Source organism: Sciurus carolinensis, chromosome 3 (genome assembly GCF_902686445.1).
Source record: "Sciurus carolinensis chromosome 3, mSciCar1.2, whole genome shotgun sequence".
Taxonomy (NCBI): Eukaryota; Metazoa; Chordata; class Mammalia; order Rodentia; family Sciuridae; genus Sciurus; species Sciurus carolinensis.
The window spans coordinates 62,429,083-62,447,524 of record NC_062215.1 but is presented as its reverse complement, the minus strand read 5'-3'; the positions used below and the strand labels follow the sequence as shown (position 1 = coordinate 62,447,524).

The following is an 18,442-nucleotide window of genomic DNA, read 5'->3' as shown; positions in this document are numbered from 1 at the left end:
AAATAATCCCCTACATTAAAACTGTATGCAAAGTGTCATGCAAATGTGTGTGTGTGTGTGTGTGTGTGTGAGAGAGAGAGAGAGAGAGAGAGAGAGAGAGAGAGAGAGAGAGAGACACAGAGAGACAGAGAAAGATAGAGCACAGATGAATCGAATCCAGGGGTACTTTACCACGGAATTACATCCCCAAGTCTTTTTAGGTTTTTTTATTTTTATATTTTTGTTTTGAGACAGGATCTTGCCAAGTTGCTAAGGCTGGCTTCAAACTTGTGATCCTTCTGTCTTAGCCTCCCAAGTCACTGGGATTACAGAATTGCACCACCACACCCAGCTAAACATGCATTTTTATGGGGAAAGGATCTATGTAGAGTCCTTCAGCTCCTCCAAGCAGTCTAGTCTTAAAAAAAGATTAAAAACTGTGGCTTAGGGGCTGGGGTTGTGGCTCAGTGGTAAAGCGTTTGCCTAGCATATGTGAGGCACTGGGTTCCATTCTCAGCACCACATAAATGAATAAAATAAAGGTCTAACAACATCTAAAAAAATTAAAAAAAAAAAAAACTGTGGCTTAGGGGCTGGGGTTATGGCTCAGTGGTATAGCGCTTGCCTAGCTTGTGTGAGGTACTGGGTTCGATCCTCAGCACTACATAAAAATAAATAAATAAAAATAAAGGTGTCCACCTACAACTAAAAAAAATATTAAAGGAAAGAAAAGAACTATGGCTTTGACCAGAAGTATGGCAGCTCAGGGAACTCATCAAAACTCAGCAGGCAGAAAAAGAACCAAGAAACAGGAAGAGTGCCAAAGTGGCAGTAGTATTGTAATATACTTAAGGGTTTTAGATATAAGGAATTAATGGTAGCTATATTGTAATGATTGCTGTTAATTTCAATTTTACAAAACAAATATTTTTGTATTTGTCGTTACATATAAGATTTACACAAACGGTTTGCCATTTGATCCTACATAATTATCGCTTGGTTGAGTATGTGAAGAGATTACTGAATATGAAGCCAATGTAGCCAATGGGAAGGGTTTAACTTAAAAGTATCTAGATGCATGACTGACTGCCTCAACTGTGACCGTGGGAACAGGGAAGCTGCTGAAACTAGTTGAGATTATGATCTGCTTAGCAAGAACGGGCATGCACAGAGAACCAGAGTACCAATGAAAACAAAACTGGTGCCTAGGATACAGAGAACATTCGGAACCATCTCAATGTCAATCAAAACAAATGCCAGTGTTCAGGATATTCAGGAATAAGGCACGACAAAAGAACCAGTCATCATGAGCCATTTACTAAAAACAGTCCATAAAGTCCATTTCATGTGGAAATTACACTACAGTATATTCTCCTACTATAAGATGGTCTGGGAGCTTTTGTCATCTATACTAACAACAGAATTGAAACGTGATTGGGTTTGAGAGCCCTAGGAAGCATTTTGGAAATTTGTGTATTTCTGATTATATCAATGTTAGGAGAAGGGTCTATCTATTGGCATTTAGTGAGTATAGACCAGGTAATTCTGACAGCTTGTAATATGTATGTATGTATTTTGCAGTGTTGGCTATCAAACACAGGGCCTCATGCAGTTGAATGCAGCTACTTCAAAAACAGCAAAATAGTTCACAAATATAATAGGATATTTGAGACTCCTTATAATAGTTAAAAACATTAAATTAACAGAGCACATGAAATTTAGAGATCTCAGTGGATTTCATTAACAAAGACTTGTTTTTAAATTACTTTATAGTTCCATCCTATATCCTTAAAATGATTTTTTTTTTCACCATGAGAAACATTAAACTCTGAGATGTCCTCATTTGGGGATCTCTGTTATTGTTTCATGTCACTCTGATGTTTCCTCAGAGATGTACCACACAACTCCCTCAGAGCCTGTTGGATTCTTCCTTTTCCAATTCATCCTTTTGCCTTTGCCTATTAAAAGGTGTGGTCCCCAAGGATGATTTTGCTTTGTTTTAAAGTATCAGAGACAGAATTTATGCCTTATGTGGTGAGATTCCAAGGTAGAAAATGTTTTCTATAATCCTTTGTCATCAAAGTATGACATTCCACAACACAACAGGAAATTCTTTTTTTTTTTTTTTTTTTGGTACTGGGGATTAAACCAAGTGGTGTTTTACCACTGAGCTATATCACCAGTCCTTTTTAATTTTTATTTTCAGATGGTCTCAATAAGTTGCTGAGGGTCTCGCTAAATTTGCTGAGTCTGGCCTCAAATTTGTGATCCTCCTGCCTCAGCCTCCCAAGTCACTGAGATTACAGGCAGCACCATACATCCAACTAGAAAATTCTTTTTTTTTTTTTTTTTTTTTTGTGGTGCTGGGGATTGAGCCCAGGGTTTTATGCATACAAGGCAAGCACTCTACCAACTAAGCTATATCCCCAGCCCTAGAAAATTCTTAAAAAACAAAAACTCAGCTCATTTATGAGAAGATCACATGTTCCTTATTTTCTACCCAAATTTCTCATATCCATAAGCTTACACATTTTATTTACCTTAAAAGCATATAACACAATCCCCAGCACCGCAAAAAAAAAAAAAAAAAATATATATATATATATATATATATACATACATACATACATATATATAAAACAAAGGCCGAGGCAGGAGGGTTGCAAGTTCAAAAGCCACTTAGCAATTTAGCTCAGCAACTTAGCAATTAAGAAACTCAGTGAGACCCTGTCTCTAAATAAAATACAAGAAAGGGATGGGAATGTGGCTCGGTGGTTAAGTGTCCCTGGGTTCAATTCCTGGTACAAAAAAAAAATAATTTATCTAACAATCAGTCATGGTGGTGGTGCATACCTATAAATCCAGTGACTAGAGAGGCTGAGGCAGGAGGATCACAAGTTCAAAGCCAGCCTCAGCAATTTAGCAAGGTCCTAAGCAACTTAGTAAGACCCTGTCTCAAAATAAAAATAAAAGGGGCTGCAGATGTAGCTCAGTGGTAAAATCCCTGTGTTCAATCCCCACTAACCATCCCTACCCCAAAGAAGTATCTAACATGTTTATCCACGTTTTCTCCTGTTAAAGGTATTTCCCTCTTTTGCTTATCATAATCACTTGTCTGTATTGCTTCTTCCTAATGCAGTTTTTAAAAACCTAATGTCCAGCTCCACCTCTGTTCTTTTAACTTCCTACACTTTCTGTATTATGTGTCTCTCTTAAATTCAAATTTATACTCATAATTATTAGTGTTTCTGTAAAAGGAAGGGATATAATGGAATTGGGAGCTTCAGAGAAGTTTGGGGTCATAGCAGGAATGCAATTGTGGGCTGACAATGAAAAAGACGATCGGTGGAAATCAGAGCATGAATTGGTACTCGACAAAGTCATCCTGGTTTTAGATTCTCCACAATTCAGGCAGCTCAGAAGTGGAGATACAAAAATGGAGGAATGAGGGCTGATGACAGGCATGGCAAACCTGGCCACAATGCTCCTCGCCTACCATCCTTCAAAGGGTTTCCATTCTTTAATATAACCATCAAGACCTGCCACCATCTGGCACTACCTATTTGTCTGGCTTCCTCGTGTACCACCCTTCCTTTGGTTTCAAAGCCCTGTCATCCTGTTTGTCATCCCCTATCCCCTCTTCTCAACCTTTGCTTCAGCTTAAAAATCCTTTCCTCAAAAAAGCCTTCTCTGACTCCCAAATCCAACACTATCAGTAGTCCCTCACCATATCCTTTACTTATCTTTCATTGGACAGCTCACTATTACCCTTTCCTGACACAGAAATAGCTTGTTGAGGCAGCACTTGGTCTATTTTGTTTATTGCTGAATTGCCAGTACCCAGTCTAGTCCTGTCAATAAAAGGAACAGGTATTTAATAAATTTATTGAATGAATGAATGAAAGAAAGACTTAGCTATAGGACCTCAGGCAAGTTTTTGTTTGTTGATTTGTTTGTTTTAACTAGATCTCCATTTCCTCATCTGTTAAATCCAGATAATCATAACTACCAATCTCAGAATTGTTGTGGGGACTAAAAAGGACAATCCATGTAATCTGCATAGCAAGGCGCTTGGCACACAGAAGGGCTAGGAAATGTGAGTTGTTATAATAATAATTAAAATAAGCTCTAGGGGGGGCTGGGGAGATAGCTCAGTCGGTAGAGTGCTTGCCTTGTAAACACAAGGCCCTGGGTTCAATCCCCAGCACCCAAAAAAAAAAAAAAAAAGTTAAAAAATAAGCTCTAGGAACAACTGCAACTCATACATTGCTGGCAAGAATGTGAAAATAATACACCAATTTGGAAAACAGTTTACCACTTTCTTATAAAGTTAATATAGACATACCATACAATCTAGCAATCCCACTTCTAGGTACATACCCAGGTGAAATGAAAGCATATGTTTACACAAAAAATCTCTACATAAATTTTTTTTTTTTTTTTTTTTTTTTTTTTTTTTTTTTTTTTTTTTTGGTGCTGGGGATCGAAACAAGGGCCTTGTGCTTACAAGGCAAGCACTCTACCGACTGAGCTATCTCCCCAGCCCCTACATAAATGTTTATAGCAGCTTTATTCATACTTGCCCCAAACTGGAAACAACCCAAGTGTTTTTAAACCAGGAAGTGGATAAATTGTAGTATAACCACACAATGAAATACCACTCAGCAAAAAGAAGAAATAAACTACTGATACATGCAAAAACATGGGGATGAAATTATATTTTCTGAAATATAATTACTAGAAGCTAGGCATGGTGGCGCACACCTGTAATCCCAGTGACTCAAGAGGCTGAGGCAGGAGGATCACAAGTTCAAAGCCAGATTTAGCAACTTAGCGAGACACTGTCTCAAAAGTTGGGTTGTGGCTCAGTGGTCAAGTACTCCTGGGTTCAAACCCTGGTACCAAAAAAAAAAAAAAAAGAAGTACTATAGGTTCATTTGGGAAAATGCAGAAAAATAATATATCCTTGTTATTATTTTTGTAGATACAAAACACACACACATATACACACACCAACTGGTACCATATGTTTTCGCTTTCTTAAATACATATTCTACTTTTTTTGAAATATATTGTGCATATTTTCCCATGTCATTAATTATCAAAACCATGATTTTATGCTCTATTGCATAGTCAATTTGTATCATTAAGCATCCCTTTGTTGCTAGGAATTATATTGCTTATATAATTATTTGTCCTATTGAAAATAAGAGGGGGGAAATGAAATTATATTGTTTCAGCTTTTTATTTACGATAGCAATTTTGATTACAAAAAGAAAATCTCAGTGGGGCCAGGGACTACTCCACAATGTTCAACTGGTAAAGCAACCTTTACTTTGGCTGCAATTCCTCATTGTTTAAGTGTCTGCAGGAAAAGTGGTTGTGCAGGGTGATCTGGCTTCTTTATCCCTTGTGGTGCAAAAGGGCTAGACACCCTAATATTTCCTGTATTACTAGTTTAATTTGTATAGCTCCTTTAATATTTAATGTTCACCGCATTGAGTGCAAGATAAGCAGGGCAGATGGAGTAATTTGTTCAAGATCACAGGGCTTATCAGGAGTGGAGACAGGGATTCAGATACCTGAGATATTCAGGGTCTTGGAAAGTAAACATTTCTCCAGCCTTGGGACTGCCTGGGTTTACCCCGCCCCCGCAACTCAATAAGGGAGCTTCAGTAATTCCCAGAAAACTCTGACGAGTGGCCCGGCACGCGGGGAACTTCTCTCTACCAAATGGACGCTATTCCATCCTACCGATCTCTTTGGCAACATAGCCACTTACCAGCTGGGATCATTTCACCCCCGATGGCAGGGAGACACCTACTGCCACTGACCAAGGGGACTCAGGGAGCGGAAGGGTCGCCGGCTTCAAGGCCCGCGGGGGTTGCCGTCCGGAGGTCACGACGCAGCTGGGGCTGCCAGTCACTGAGGCGTCCGGCTCGGAGGACAGGCTCTCCCCGACACCGGGGCCCTCTGAGCGAGGGCGCGCCTTAGGCGAAGCGACGAGTGCCCCCACCATCTTATGGACCAGCCGAGGGCAAGCAAGGGCAGCGCGGCTAAAGGGCTGTCCTGGCGGACTCCCTGGACGTGACAGGCACGCCTCCAGAGGTCAGTCCTCCGCTATCCCAGAGTGCCTCGGATCCCGGAAGTACCCGGTTTCCCGGAAGTGCCGGCTGGCTGACAGAGCTGTGGTTTGCTAGAGCGGTGCAACCGGGGGATCGCTAATTCTGGGACCTGGGTGACCGCTGGAGGTCTGAGGGCGGTTGGGGTAGGGGTTCAGCAGGGTGCTGAGAGGCGGAATGATGGAGGAAGAGGAACTGGAGTTCGTGGAGGAACTGGAAGCCGTGCTGCAGCTCACTCCTGAGGTTCAACTAGCCATTGAGCAGGTGAGCGTTCCGCCCCTTGGGAGCGGAGTGCGGAGGATGCAGAAGCTCTGGGCGGTGGGACTTGCCCGTGCGCGGTGGGGCGCGAGGAGGCTGAATTGCAAGGTGGGGTTGGGCCGGGGAAGCAGAGATGGGCGTGGGTTTTTAGATCAGGGGAAGGGAAGCGTCCTTTCTAGGCCTTGATTGTCTTTGGAGGTTGGGGGTCTTGCTGGGTTTGGGCAAAAGAACTGTACCCCCTGAAGGATGCACTAGGAAAAGGGACCCTGTGAGTGGCAACCTCACAACTGCGTGGATTATGTTGCTTCATTCATTTACAGGGTTAGTACAGCCCCTTGCATTTGTCAAACTAGCCTCGGGAGGGGCTTGGAATTGGGGACAGAGGGAGACTGATGTCTGAAGGGAATAGCAGAGCAGAGGTACATGTTAAAGAATGACACTTTTGCCATATCTAAAAGGGCAAAAATTCCTGCAGTTTGGATTACATTGGAAAATATTCCTAGGAGGCCTCTCTTCTCCTCAGAAACTCTTAAGTCGACTAAATTCTCTTTTCAAGGTTATTAAAATTTTATAAGTGATGATATTAGAAGTAGTGATTTAGGCCTTTGTACAGAGTTTCCCTCCTATAAAGAGAGAAAACCTCCCCTAAAGGAATTGTCATGGAGTTATAATTTAAGAAAAGAAGGGTTATGCCTCGTTTAACAACTACTGGGAAGTTTTTCTAAATAAAACATTACTTCTACTAATAATAATTAAGATACTGGCCATTAATACTAACCATGGATCTGCTATTGTATTAAATAAAATTTTTGTGTCGTTCCACTTACAGACTTTTGGATGTGTGTTTACCTAGGAGTGCATGAATTGATCATACCAATCACATTTGCTACATCCTGATGATACCAAATCATTGGGCAAAACTTTTCCTGTTCAGGCCACCCTGCTCCACCACCCACCTCCTTTTGTCAGTTAATGACATACATTTCAGTTGCTCTTGGATTTGTTGGGCTCTAATGAATGAAGCAGAACACAATCAGTTGTTGTTTGATAGGAATTTCAGAAGATCACATTTTTGCTATCTTTAAATAATATGTTTGAGCTCTAACATTAAGTTTGTCTAGTAAGCAGACTTTTTTTTTTTTTTTTTTTTGGCGGAGGGAGGTACCTGGGATTGAACATAGCAGCACTCGACTACCAAGCCATATTCCCAATCCTATTTTGTATTTTATTTAGAGACAGGGTTTCACTGAGTTGCTTAGCACCTTGCTAAATTGCTGAGGCTGACTTTGAATTTGTGATCCTCCTGCCTCAATCTCCGAGCCACTGGAATTACAGGCATGCACCACCATGGCTGCCTGTTAGCAGACATCTTGATGTTAAGATAAATTTAGAATTTTTTCTTAGTTAGTGGTCTAAGATTGAGTACAATTTTGCAAACAGTTATGCAATAGCATACTTTTAAAGGGTAGTGACATGTGTAAAGTTAGGAAGGGTTGATAATGGAATCACATTTTACCCAGATATTAAGCTCCAAAGTCATGCATAAAGTGAAAATTCATATATAAACACGTAACCCTTGCAATTCCTTAAATTGTCCTTGAAGTACAATGTATAAGAATCTCTTATATACTAGATAAGTCTAGTCTTGTTAGTTTTCTTCTCCAGACCCGGAGCCAATCTCTTACTTGCTGTTATCACTGAATGCAGTAGTTGGCTTGGTTTAGGAACTTTGTTATATGAAAACATTAAAACCAAGGATAACAACCAGGAACAGTGAGAGGAATGTGGAAACTTAGGCCATGTGAGGAAATGGGTAGTTCACATCTCTTACATCATGCTCACAATTGGACATACACTCATGACAGGCCTAGTTCCCTACATGTAAGTTCCCTACACGTAAGGGTGTATGATATATATGTGCATGTGATATATCTCTGCCATAAATGTATATTAGAGAAATGGAAATGCTAAGCATTTAAAATTTGTGTCTGTGTGTGTGTGTCTACTGGCATTTGAACCCAGGGGCACTTTACCACTGAGATGTATCCTTAGCCCTTTTTCTTTTTTATTTATTTATTTATTTATTTATTTATTTATTTATTTATTTATTTATGGTGCTGGGGATTTGAACCCAGGAACTTGTGCTTGCAAGGCAAGCACTCTGCCAACTGAGCTATATTGCCAGCCCCTCTTTTTTATTTTGAGACAGGGTCTTGCTAGGTTGCCTGGGCTGGCCTCCAACTTGTGATCCTTCTGCCTCAGCCTTCTGAGTTGCTTGGATTACAGGTGTGAGCCACTGTGCCCTACAGTGTTAAGCATTTTAAGAACATCTCTCCTTTTTTTTTTTTTCCTGTCACCTGCCTTACCTCTGCTTCTCCTTGACATGGTAGAAGCCCTAAACTCTTCTAAAATTGTCTTTGACCTCTCTTAGGAGACATTTTGATCCTTTGACACTATATTTCTTTGGAAGGTTTCTTCTCTGAAGAAACTGCTTCCCAGCATCAAAACTATCTTGAACTGGTAAAATCCAGTATGCAGGAGATCATTTGACTCCTTTTACAATCCCTATTGTTACATGTTTTTCAAGTTGTGACTTTTGAAAGGAGTTAACTGTATTTCTCAGATGGTGGCTTGCTTTCTTATGTCAACCTGAATGTTCGCTCTCCCTAACACTGAAGCATAAAAATTGCATAAAAATTGCTTCAGTGTGGGCAGGGGAGTAGCTCAGTGGTAGATCATTTGCTTAGCATGGGTAAGGCTCTGGGTTCATTCCCCAGCAAAACACACACACAGAAGTTGCTTCAATGCATAGTGAATTCTACTGTAGAGACATGATCGAGACGCAGAACATAGTTTATTAGGATTCCTTAATAACAGCTATCATCAGCTGGTATAATGTAATGCCTGCTGAATTGAGATTTCATTGATATCTGTGGAATTTTCACATATGCATATTCTGTTCATTATGTCAAGATGTTAAAACTACAGATGTTGAAAATTAAAGATTTATTTTAATAGATGTAGTATTAGATGTCTATTTCCTTAATAGATATTTGATTATTTGTGAAGTATTTTAAAATGAAAAAGTTTTTTTTTTTTTTTAATCTTCAGGGAACTTACCATTTAATAGGAAAGAAAAAATACATAAAAAAGTAGAAAGATCAGTTATTTTTAATCCCCTATATTTTAGAATTTATTTTCTTTTTAATTGATAAATGTTGTATTTATGATATCCAACATGATGTTTTAATATATAACCTCCTATTTTTATATAGGTATTTCCAAGCCAGGATCCTTTAGATCGAGCAGATTTCAATGCTGTTGAATATATCAATACCCTGTTCCCAACAGAACAAGTAAGTATAGAGTTTTAGGTTTCCTCATTTCATTGGTTCCTGGCTCATTTTGAAGGTTGTGACTGGTCTGTTATACCATGTAATCTAAGAGTCCTTAATAAACAAATAAGAGTTAAATTCCAAAAACTCTTCTATAACCAGTTGTGTTAGAGTAGAATTCATTGTTTATGAGCATATTATTAGAAATTGTACCCTTTGGTTATAAGGACCCCCTCCCAGCCCCAGGTCAAATTTTGTGTTGTATTTGAAAAGTGGAAAGAATTTTTCATAACATGATAGGGAAAAGCAGGAGTGAGGCAGGCAGGATAAACCAAAGCAGCTTTCACTCCTATTTCAAAATGTAAATTTTTAGATTTTCTGTTTTATGTCATTTTGCTGGTTGATTTGCCTACATTGGTGGGGTTTTCTTACAGTGGACCAGAATTAGAAGCAGCAGAGCCAGGAGAAGAGCAGTTGGAGTTTTTCGTGGGTTTTCACTTATTCATTCTGTAGGTATTCAGTGGGTACCTGTCATGTGTTGTCAGTCACTGCCCCAGGTGCAGGGACTACAAAGATGAATAAAACCCAGTCCTTGTCCTTGAGGTGTGTATAATCAAGTAGGGGAAGACGTTGTTGAATGCTATAAGAGGTATGGAAGAGTATAGTGAGGAGCGAGAACATGATTCTTCCTAGGGAAATTGAAACCTCAGGTAACCCTCTGCCATGTCTTGAAGGATTCATTTATTCATTCAGTAGTCAAAGTCAGCCATCATTTTTTAAGTGACTGCTAAGTGCCAGGCACTGTTTTAGAAACTGCGGAGAAATGGTAAACATAACAGATTAATTCCTGGTCTCATGGAGTCTGATGTAGGGAGGACGACAAGACATCAATGGATAAATAAATAGATAAGAAATAACAGCTGGGTGTGGTAGCATGCCTGTAGTCCTAACTACTTAGGGGACTGAGGCAGGAGGATGACTTGAACCCCTGGGCCCAGCCTAGACAATATAGTGAGACCCTCATCTCATAAAAAGAAAGAAATTTTCAAGTGTAGGTTAATGATCTGATGAAAAGCAGGTACAGTGATAGAGCATGGTGGCCTGGGTAGAGGGTCCTTTGGATAAAGGAAGATTAAAAGAGCTCAAAGGGAATCTCTCTCTGAGGCAGTTCCGTTCAAGGGGAGATCTGATAAATATGAAGGAGCCAGGTTTGTGGCAATCTGGCAGAACACTGTTTTGGCAGAGCGAGCAGCCAGTTACATCTTCTAAGGAATACAAGGGAAAGAAGGTCATTCTAAATGTTAGAGACAGGAAGACCAATTAGGAGGCTGATGCAGTAGGTCACTTGACAGTGGTGCTGAGAGCCTGAATGAAGGTGGTAGAATGGAGAGGACAGGACCTGAGAACTACTCAGGAGGCAGAAGTCACAGTGCCTGAAGGGATGAAGGTCAAGGCTCATGTAGAATCTAAAATTCATTCATTAGGATACTCAGCAAAAAATACCTATTCTGCACACCCTTATAAGAAAGAAAAAATGTGCAGAGCAAGACAGATGTGGTCCTTACCAGCATGGAATTTATAGTCTGTCTTAACAATTAATTACACAATTTGCAGATTATGAGTAAATTATGAAGTTGCAGTGACTTATTTGTATCATTATTATTATTTGTTACTTGCTCTTAAAAGAGTCCTAACTTCTACTACAACTATAATAATGGTTGACATTTATCGAGTGTTTGCTGTGTACCAGGCACCATTCTAAGTACTTAATGATATATTTTCCACAAAGTCATTGTTCTCATTATCCAGTGAGAATACCAAGGCAAAGAGTGATAAAGAGCACTCAGCTTAAAAGTGCCACAAAGGAAGCCTACTAAATGTGGTGAAAGCCACCTGAAGAATCCAAAAACGCTTTCCCGAGGAAATGGCATTTTAACTGAGCATTATAGGCAACTCTAAGGATTTCGAGCTTTGATTTCTAGCCTGATAGACTGAGTAGGTGTTGGCACCTTTACCCAAGATTGAGAAAAAGAGGAAGAACAGGTGTGAGTGGTAAGTAGAGTCAGAGGAGAAAATGTCATGAGCTCAGTTTTGAACATATTTGGGTTATCCTGGTGAAAATATGTAACTGTATGTTTGAGTATGGAGCTCATAATCCCCATCATTGTTAATATCTTGACATATATTCTTTCAAATTTTCTGTTTTTGAATTGTTTGTATGTTTGTGCTTCTGTTTTTCTTAAGAATACTTTTTACTTTTATTTGACATGTAGTAATTGTACATATTTATTGGCTGCAGTGTGGCATTTCAATACATGTATACAATGTGTAATGATTAGATCACGGTGATCAACATATCTGTTACCTCAAATGTTTGTCATTTCTTTGTGTTGGGAACATTGAAAATCCTCTGCTACGATTTTGAAATCTGCAGTTAATTGTTAATTATCCTATTGTGCTATAAAATATTAGAAGTTATTCTCCTAACTGCACCAGACTTTCTAATGGATATAATAAGTTTTTAAAATAAAGTTTTAAAAATATTATACTGCGTGATTGTCTTTTTGGAGATTTCACAAATAATCTTTATAGCTCAACATTTTCTGTGAATCACGAGTTCTAGGAATTAGCTAGAGATAATCATTTGGTAACAACTGGCATCAGGATAGCAATTTTAGCCATAAAATGTTTCACTTATCCCACCTTATCAAGAAGGTTGACTCAATAAAGTGTTACATTTGAAAATCACATAGGTTCTCACCTCTTCCTGAAATGATTGCATATGTATTTGTTTTTTAAACTGCTAAAAGTAGCACAAGACATTTGTTGATCCACAGATTCGGTTATATTTCTTGTCCAATTAGGGCTCAATGTGCATGATATTGTGTAGTGACATTCCTTAGGATAACTCAAAACATATGACACAGGGTTGCCTTTATTTCCCTGGTTCCAGAATTATACTTAGCAGTTCATTTGCCAACCCAGATGCCCATGGACCTTCATGAAAAAGTAATAGGAAGTAGCGGTCTAACTTGTCATTCCTTTTAACTATTGCTAAATTTGGACAAAAACCACTTATATACTTTATGGACCTACAGTGTGTACTGGTTAAAAGATGTCAGTCTATGAAGAATAGATTTAGTGTCACTCCAAGGAAAGGGATGTATTTCTGTTGAGTGGCAAGTGCTTGCCTGGAGACTGGAGTGTGGATTGGCCCTTGGATGTCTCTATTTCACTAGGTTTGGGTCCAGGGCAAGCTCAACCTGTACTTAACAGAGTTCTCTACGTGTTCTGAAGAGTAGCCAGGTTTGGTAACAATGGTCGGGAAAACCTTTTTAGTCTCCTAGTAGTAAACTGAAGATAATCATCTGTTATGTTGTTGTTGGAGGTTTGAGTAAGAGAAAATAAATTTATGAAAAACTAGCATAATTTCAACATTCAGGGGAGGCTGAAGGAGGAGGATTTCTTGAGTCCGGGAGTTTAAGATCCACCTGTGCGATGTAGTGAGACCCAAAAAAGAAATGAATCTCAAAAAGAAAAGAAAAAGAAAAACTAATATAATTAAGAAGTTTGAAAAAATGAGTTATATGGAGCTGTATAAAAAAGCTTTTAGCAACCCACAGAATGCTCTGAATCTTTTACTATTATTATTATTTTAATACCTTTATTTTATTTATTTATTTTTTTAATGGGGTGCTGAGGATCAAACCCAGTGCCTCACACTTTAGGCAAGTGCTCTGCCACTGAACCACAACCGTGCCCCTGAATCTATATTATTAAGTGAAAAAACGCAAGGTACCAAATTACTTGTCCCAAGTTTTTTTTGTTTTCGTTTTTGTTGTTGTTTTGTGATACTGGAGATTGAATCCAGTGGTGCTCTATAACTGAGCTACATTCCCAGCCCTTTTTATTTTTTATTTTGAAACAGGGTCTCACTAAATTGACCAGGCTGGTTGAACTTGTGATTCTCCTGCCTTAACCTTCTGAGTAGCTGGGATTACAGGCATGTACCACCACATCTGGCTCAGTTTATTTTTTAAAAAGCCATATATTTTTGTAGAAGAGTAAAATGCAGTATACAAAAAATACTAATAGTGGCTATACTCTTGGGAGCACAGGGTTCTATTTTTTGTGTTCTGTACTTTCTCTAATTAGCATGAATTGTCATTAAAATCAAAGAATGCTTTTCAATAAATCAAATATTAAAAGTTTTATACAATTAGAACTGTACAACCTCATTACAACTAAACCAGATAAGTGATTCTCAGGATATTCCCATCATCTAGGGAAGCCAGTCTGGATTCCCGTTGGTTTCCCCCCAACTCCAGAAGGATTCCTACCATAGGGAGGCACTGAACTGATGGGAGGAAGTGCCTCAAATCTATCAGGTATTTGAGGGTGCATAAAAAGCAGGTCAAGACCCATTACACAATGATAGAGTAAGAAACACCAGAAACCTTAGAATCGGACAGACTCACTGAATCTCATGTCATCTCTACCATCCTAGGTGGAGCATCTATCCATTCAGAGCCTATTTCCAAAGTCATTCTATTTTCCTTCCTTCCTTCTTCCTTCTTTCTTTTCTTTTCCTTTCCTTTCCTTTTTACTGGGGGATTGAACCCAGGGATGCTTTGCCACAGAGCTACATCACCAGCCTTTTTTGTTTTTTAAGGCAGGACCTCACTAAGTGTGTCAAGGGCTTTGCTGAATTTCTGAGGCTGGCCTCAAATTTGAGATCCTCCTACCTCAACCTCCTGAGTTGCTGGGAGATGGCACCAGGGTAAATGGCTCTATTTCCCAAATCTTAACATTGAAAAGGATAATAGTGTGACTCAATAGTTGAGAGGATTAAGGGAAATACTTTCTATAATGTCTAGGACAGTGTTGCATAATAAACCCACATCAAATGGTAGTACCTTTTCCCTTTTACTTCCCCAGTAGAAAAATCTGGAGAATTTGGCTGGGTGTGGTTTGTATGCCTGTGATCCCAGCAACTCAGGCCACTAAGGCAGAAGGATTGCAAATTCAAGGCCAGCCTCAGAAATTTAACCAGACCCTCAGCAACTTAATGAGACCCTATTGTAAAAATAAAAAGGACTGGAAATGTACTTAGTGGTGAAGTGCCCCTGAGTTCTACCCCAGTACCAAGAAAAATAATAAATAAATAAATAAATAAATAAATAAATAAATAAATAATCTGGAAAATTAGGTATGAAAGCAGTTACCCATGGGTCCATCTAACAGTCAATCAAAGTATTTTGTAGTTTTCGGATATGTCTTTTTTTTAAATTTTTTATTTTTGTAGTTGTAGATGGACAGCATTCCTTTATTTTTTTATTTTTTATTTTTTATATGTTGATAGACCTTTATTTTATTCATTTATTTATATGTGGTGCTGAGAATTGAACCCAGTGCCTAACACATGCTAGGCAAGCACTTTGCCCCTGAGCCCCACCCAGCCCCAGCCCTCTTTCTGGATTTTTTTGGCAGGGAGGATTGAACCCAAGGACACTTTACCACTGAGCTACATCCCCAGCCCCTATTTTAAATTTTGAGACAGGATGTCACTAAGTTGCTGAGGTTGGCCTTGAACTTGGAATTCTCCTGCCTCAGCCTCTCTAGTCACTGGGATTACAAGTGTCTGCCATTTTACCCAGCTTCTGTTCTTTTAATGACTGTATTCATGGAGTGCCTGATATTTTAAGACATGTTTTCCCCTTCTTAGCATGGTATCCAAAAGCAGTCTCCTTTGTTTCATAATCTCCTTGACCAGTGTGTCTAGGGGTGGCAGAAAGGTTCAAGGCTTAATTTATTTAACTTTTCAATTAATAGGTCTTTATGTTGTCTCCAGGTCCTCACTCTTTTAAATGCAGTTGAACAACTGACTACATAAATATTTTTCATTGTTATTCTTAGAAAACTTGTTATGGCTTGACTAAGAGCTTCAGATCCAGGGATTATTAAATTTAAGAAATGGTTTCTGTACCACTAACTGTATTTACTGATGTGGAACAACCTCCAAGTTATATTGTTAAATGAAAAAAGCTGGTGCAGTATACTTATGGATGTGCTTTTAACACATAGACTAGGTCTGAGAATGTAGAAAAGAAACTGGCTCAGAGCCATTGCCTCTGAGAAAGAGAACTGGGGGGGTCGTGCAATACAGTGTGAGTTTGGAAGCCTTGCATTTCACTATGGGCCCTCTTTTACTATCTGACTTTTTGGTCAAATACATGTTTTAACAATTTTGAATAGCTTGAAATATTTTTATGTTCATAATTAAAATCATATATGTATACAAATTACATAATTTTGATAGAATTTCCCATTTTCAGAGAAGGTATAAGAGTAGTACAGAGAATTCTTGGTTTCCCTTCACCCAGATTTCCCAAATATTAACATTTTTTAAATAATTTTTTTCTAAGTATCACAAAAACATTTCTTTTCAAAAGAATGAGCTCTAGCAGAGATAAACCAGGAACTGTTATGCCCATTTTGCATATGATGAACTAGTAACTCAGAGAAATTTCTATTGCCCTTCAGCAAGTTAGCTGAAGTGGAGGTGGGCTAAACCCCAGGTCCTGTGACAACTTGGCTGCTATTTACACCTCTGGTGGTAACTGAAATCATACCCAGTCCAGTTTTGAAGTGACAGACTTAACAGAATCAGATTGAATCCAGTTGAACTGAATTTCTCAGTTAAAGAGACTTCTCTTTTCTGAGTTCATCCTTACTTCAGTCTGTTTTGAGAGTTTTGAAATTTCTGAGTAATGGCTGGCTAAATCAGACCAGTGACGAGATGTGAACAGCCCAGTCTGACATCTCAAACATTTGGGACCTGTTTCTCTTACCAGAACTGCTCCTGGAAGCCTTCAGGCATCCTACAGCCAGAAGAAGTAGCCAGGAGCAATTTATAAGCACAGTTCCTGCATCACCTCCAATTCCTTCTGAGGTGAAATATCTGTTGAGGATTTATAAAGTTTTTAAAACTTCAGAGTTAAAATGGTACTATAAAATTATACCTTCTTTTTTCCACTAGGGGGCATCATTTCCTCACATTTTTCTCAACTCTAAAGTCAGAAATGGTCCTTTTGTCATTATCTTAAAGCTTTATTATAACCACAGTAGCAGTACCTTGTCAATATAGAGTAATTAAAAATACTCATAAGCAAGAAGAAAAAAATTGAATATCCCTTATTTTTATAGATTAAAACTATAAATGCAGATTTCAGGGACTACATCTGCTCTAGTATATTATAACAGCTAGTATGTGTCCTTCCAGATTTTTTTCTAAAGGATCTCCATACTTAAAAAATAATTTGTCGAAGTGTAACATAACATAGAGTGTACAAATCTTAAGTGAATACCAATGAATTTCATAGAAAGAATGCTACCACCTAGATCAAGAATTAAAGCATATAGGGGCTGGAGTTGTGACTCAGTGGTAGAGTGCTTGCCTAGCACATGTGAGGCACTGAGTTCAATCCTCAGCACAACATAAAAATAAATAAATAAAGGTATTGTGTCCATCTACAACTAAAAAAAATTTTTAAGAAATAAAGCATTTAATAAAATATCTTCAAAGTCCTCTCTTGCTTCCTCACAGTCTCTAACCCCCTCAAAGATAACTACTATTTTGACTTCTAATGTGTTTTTTTAAATTGAATAAATGTAATCATACAGTATATACTTCTGATTCTGGATTTTTTTCCCCCCTTCAACATTATGTTAGTAAGTATTTTGCCCATGTTGTTGTGTGTTGTAATAGTTTATTTATTTTCTTTGCTGTATTTTGTTATATGAATTTGTTACAATCCTATATGCTAGGGGTTAGCAAACTTTCTGTAAAGGTTCAGATAGTAAATATTTTAGACGTCGTAAGCCAGGCAGTGTTTGTCAAAATTTTCCAACTCCACCATTGTAGCTCATAAGCAGCTATAGATGATATGTTAAGTGAATGGGCATGGCTGTGTTCCAGTGAAACTTAATTTACCAAATATAGTTTCTGGGCTAGATTTGCAGTAGTTGGCAAGTACTGCTTTTCTTTTCTTTTCCAGTACTGGGGATTAAACCCCGGACCTTGTACATGCTAGGCAAGTGTTCTACACTTGCTAGGCAAGTGTTCAACCCCTTACTTTTTAAGAAAAGTTAAAATGGTATACTCTGAGATTAAACTTTTTGATATTTTATAAGTAGATATTATAGCTCATCATTTCCCTGTAAAAATGGGAATACCAGGAAATGAAATAACAGCTGGGCACTCTTTCTTCTTTATTTTAGTCTCTGGCAAATATAGATGAAGTTGTGAACAAAATTAGACTGAAAATAAGGTAAGTAACATCATACAGTTGTCAGTTAATGAAAAGTATGTTATTAGTTTAGTTAATCACATTCCAAATTATACTTTTCTGTGAGAGCACTGAAACCTCAAATTTAAAAAATAATCATTATTATTTTATCTGAATGTCCATTAAAAATCTCCTTGCAAAGAATTTGATTCTTAGTCTTTAATTATTCATAAAAAATTAAGGAAACTGTAACAGTTTGCTCAAAAACTAGTTAATAATGAAATTTAATTATAAAATCTTCTCTGCAGTATTTAAAATGATTTTATTATTATTATTATTATTATTTTTTGTGGTACTGGGGCCAGGTACTGTGAATCCAGGGGCCCTCTACTACTGAGCTACACTCCAGCCCTTTAAATTTTTTTTTTTTTTTTTTTTTTCCAATCTTGAGACATGGTCT

General features: G+C 38.2%; 1 protein-coding gene across 3 annotated transcripts in view; it reads left to right on the top strand.

Annotated features, from left to right (window-relative positions):
• Nucleotides 1-18,442, top strand: part of Vps53 (VPS53 subunit of GARP complex) — a 157,127-nt gene that overhangs the window by 11,374 nt on the left and 127,311 nt on the right. Inside the window, exons 1-3 of one of the 3 annotated variants that reach the window (XM_047547063.1) lie at nt 4,938-6,365; nt 9,635-9,715; nt 17,975-18,024. In XM_047547063.1, the coding sequence (XP_047403019.1) occupies nt 6,279-6,365; nt 9,635-9,715; nt 17,975-18,024 (218 nt within the window). In that variant the 5' untranslated portion in view covers nt 4,938-6,278. Of the gene's footprint in view, nt 1-4,937; nt 6,366-9,634; nt 9,716-17,974; nt 18,025-18,442 lie in introns of those variants that run through there. The other 2 variants (XM_047547062.1, XM_047547064.1) reach the window with 2 other exon arrangements.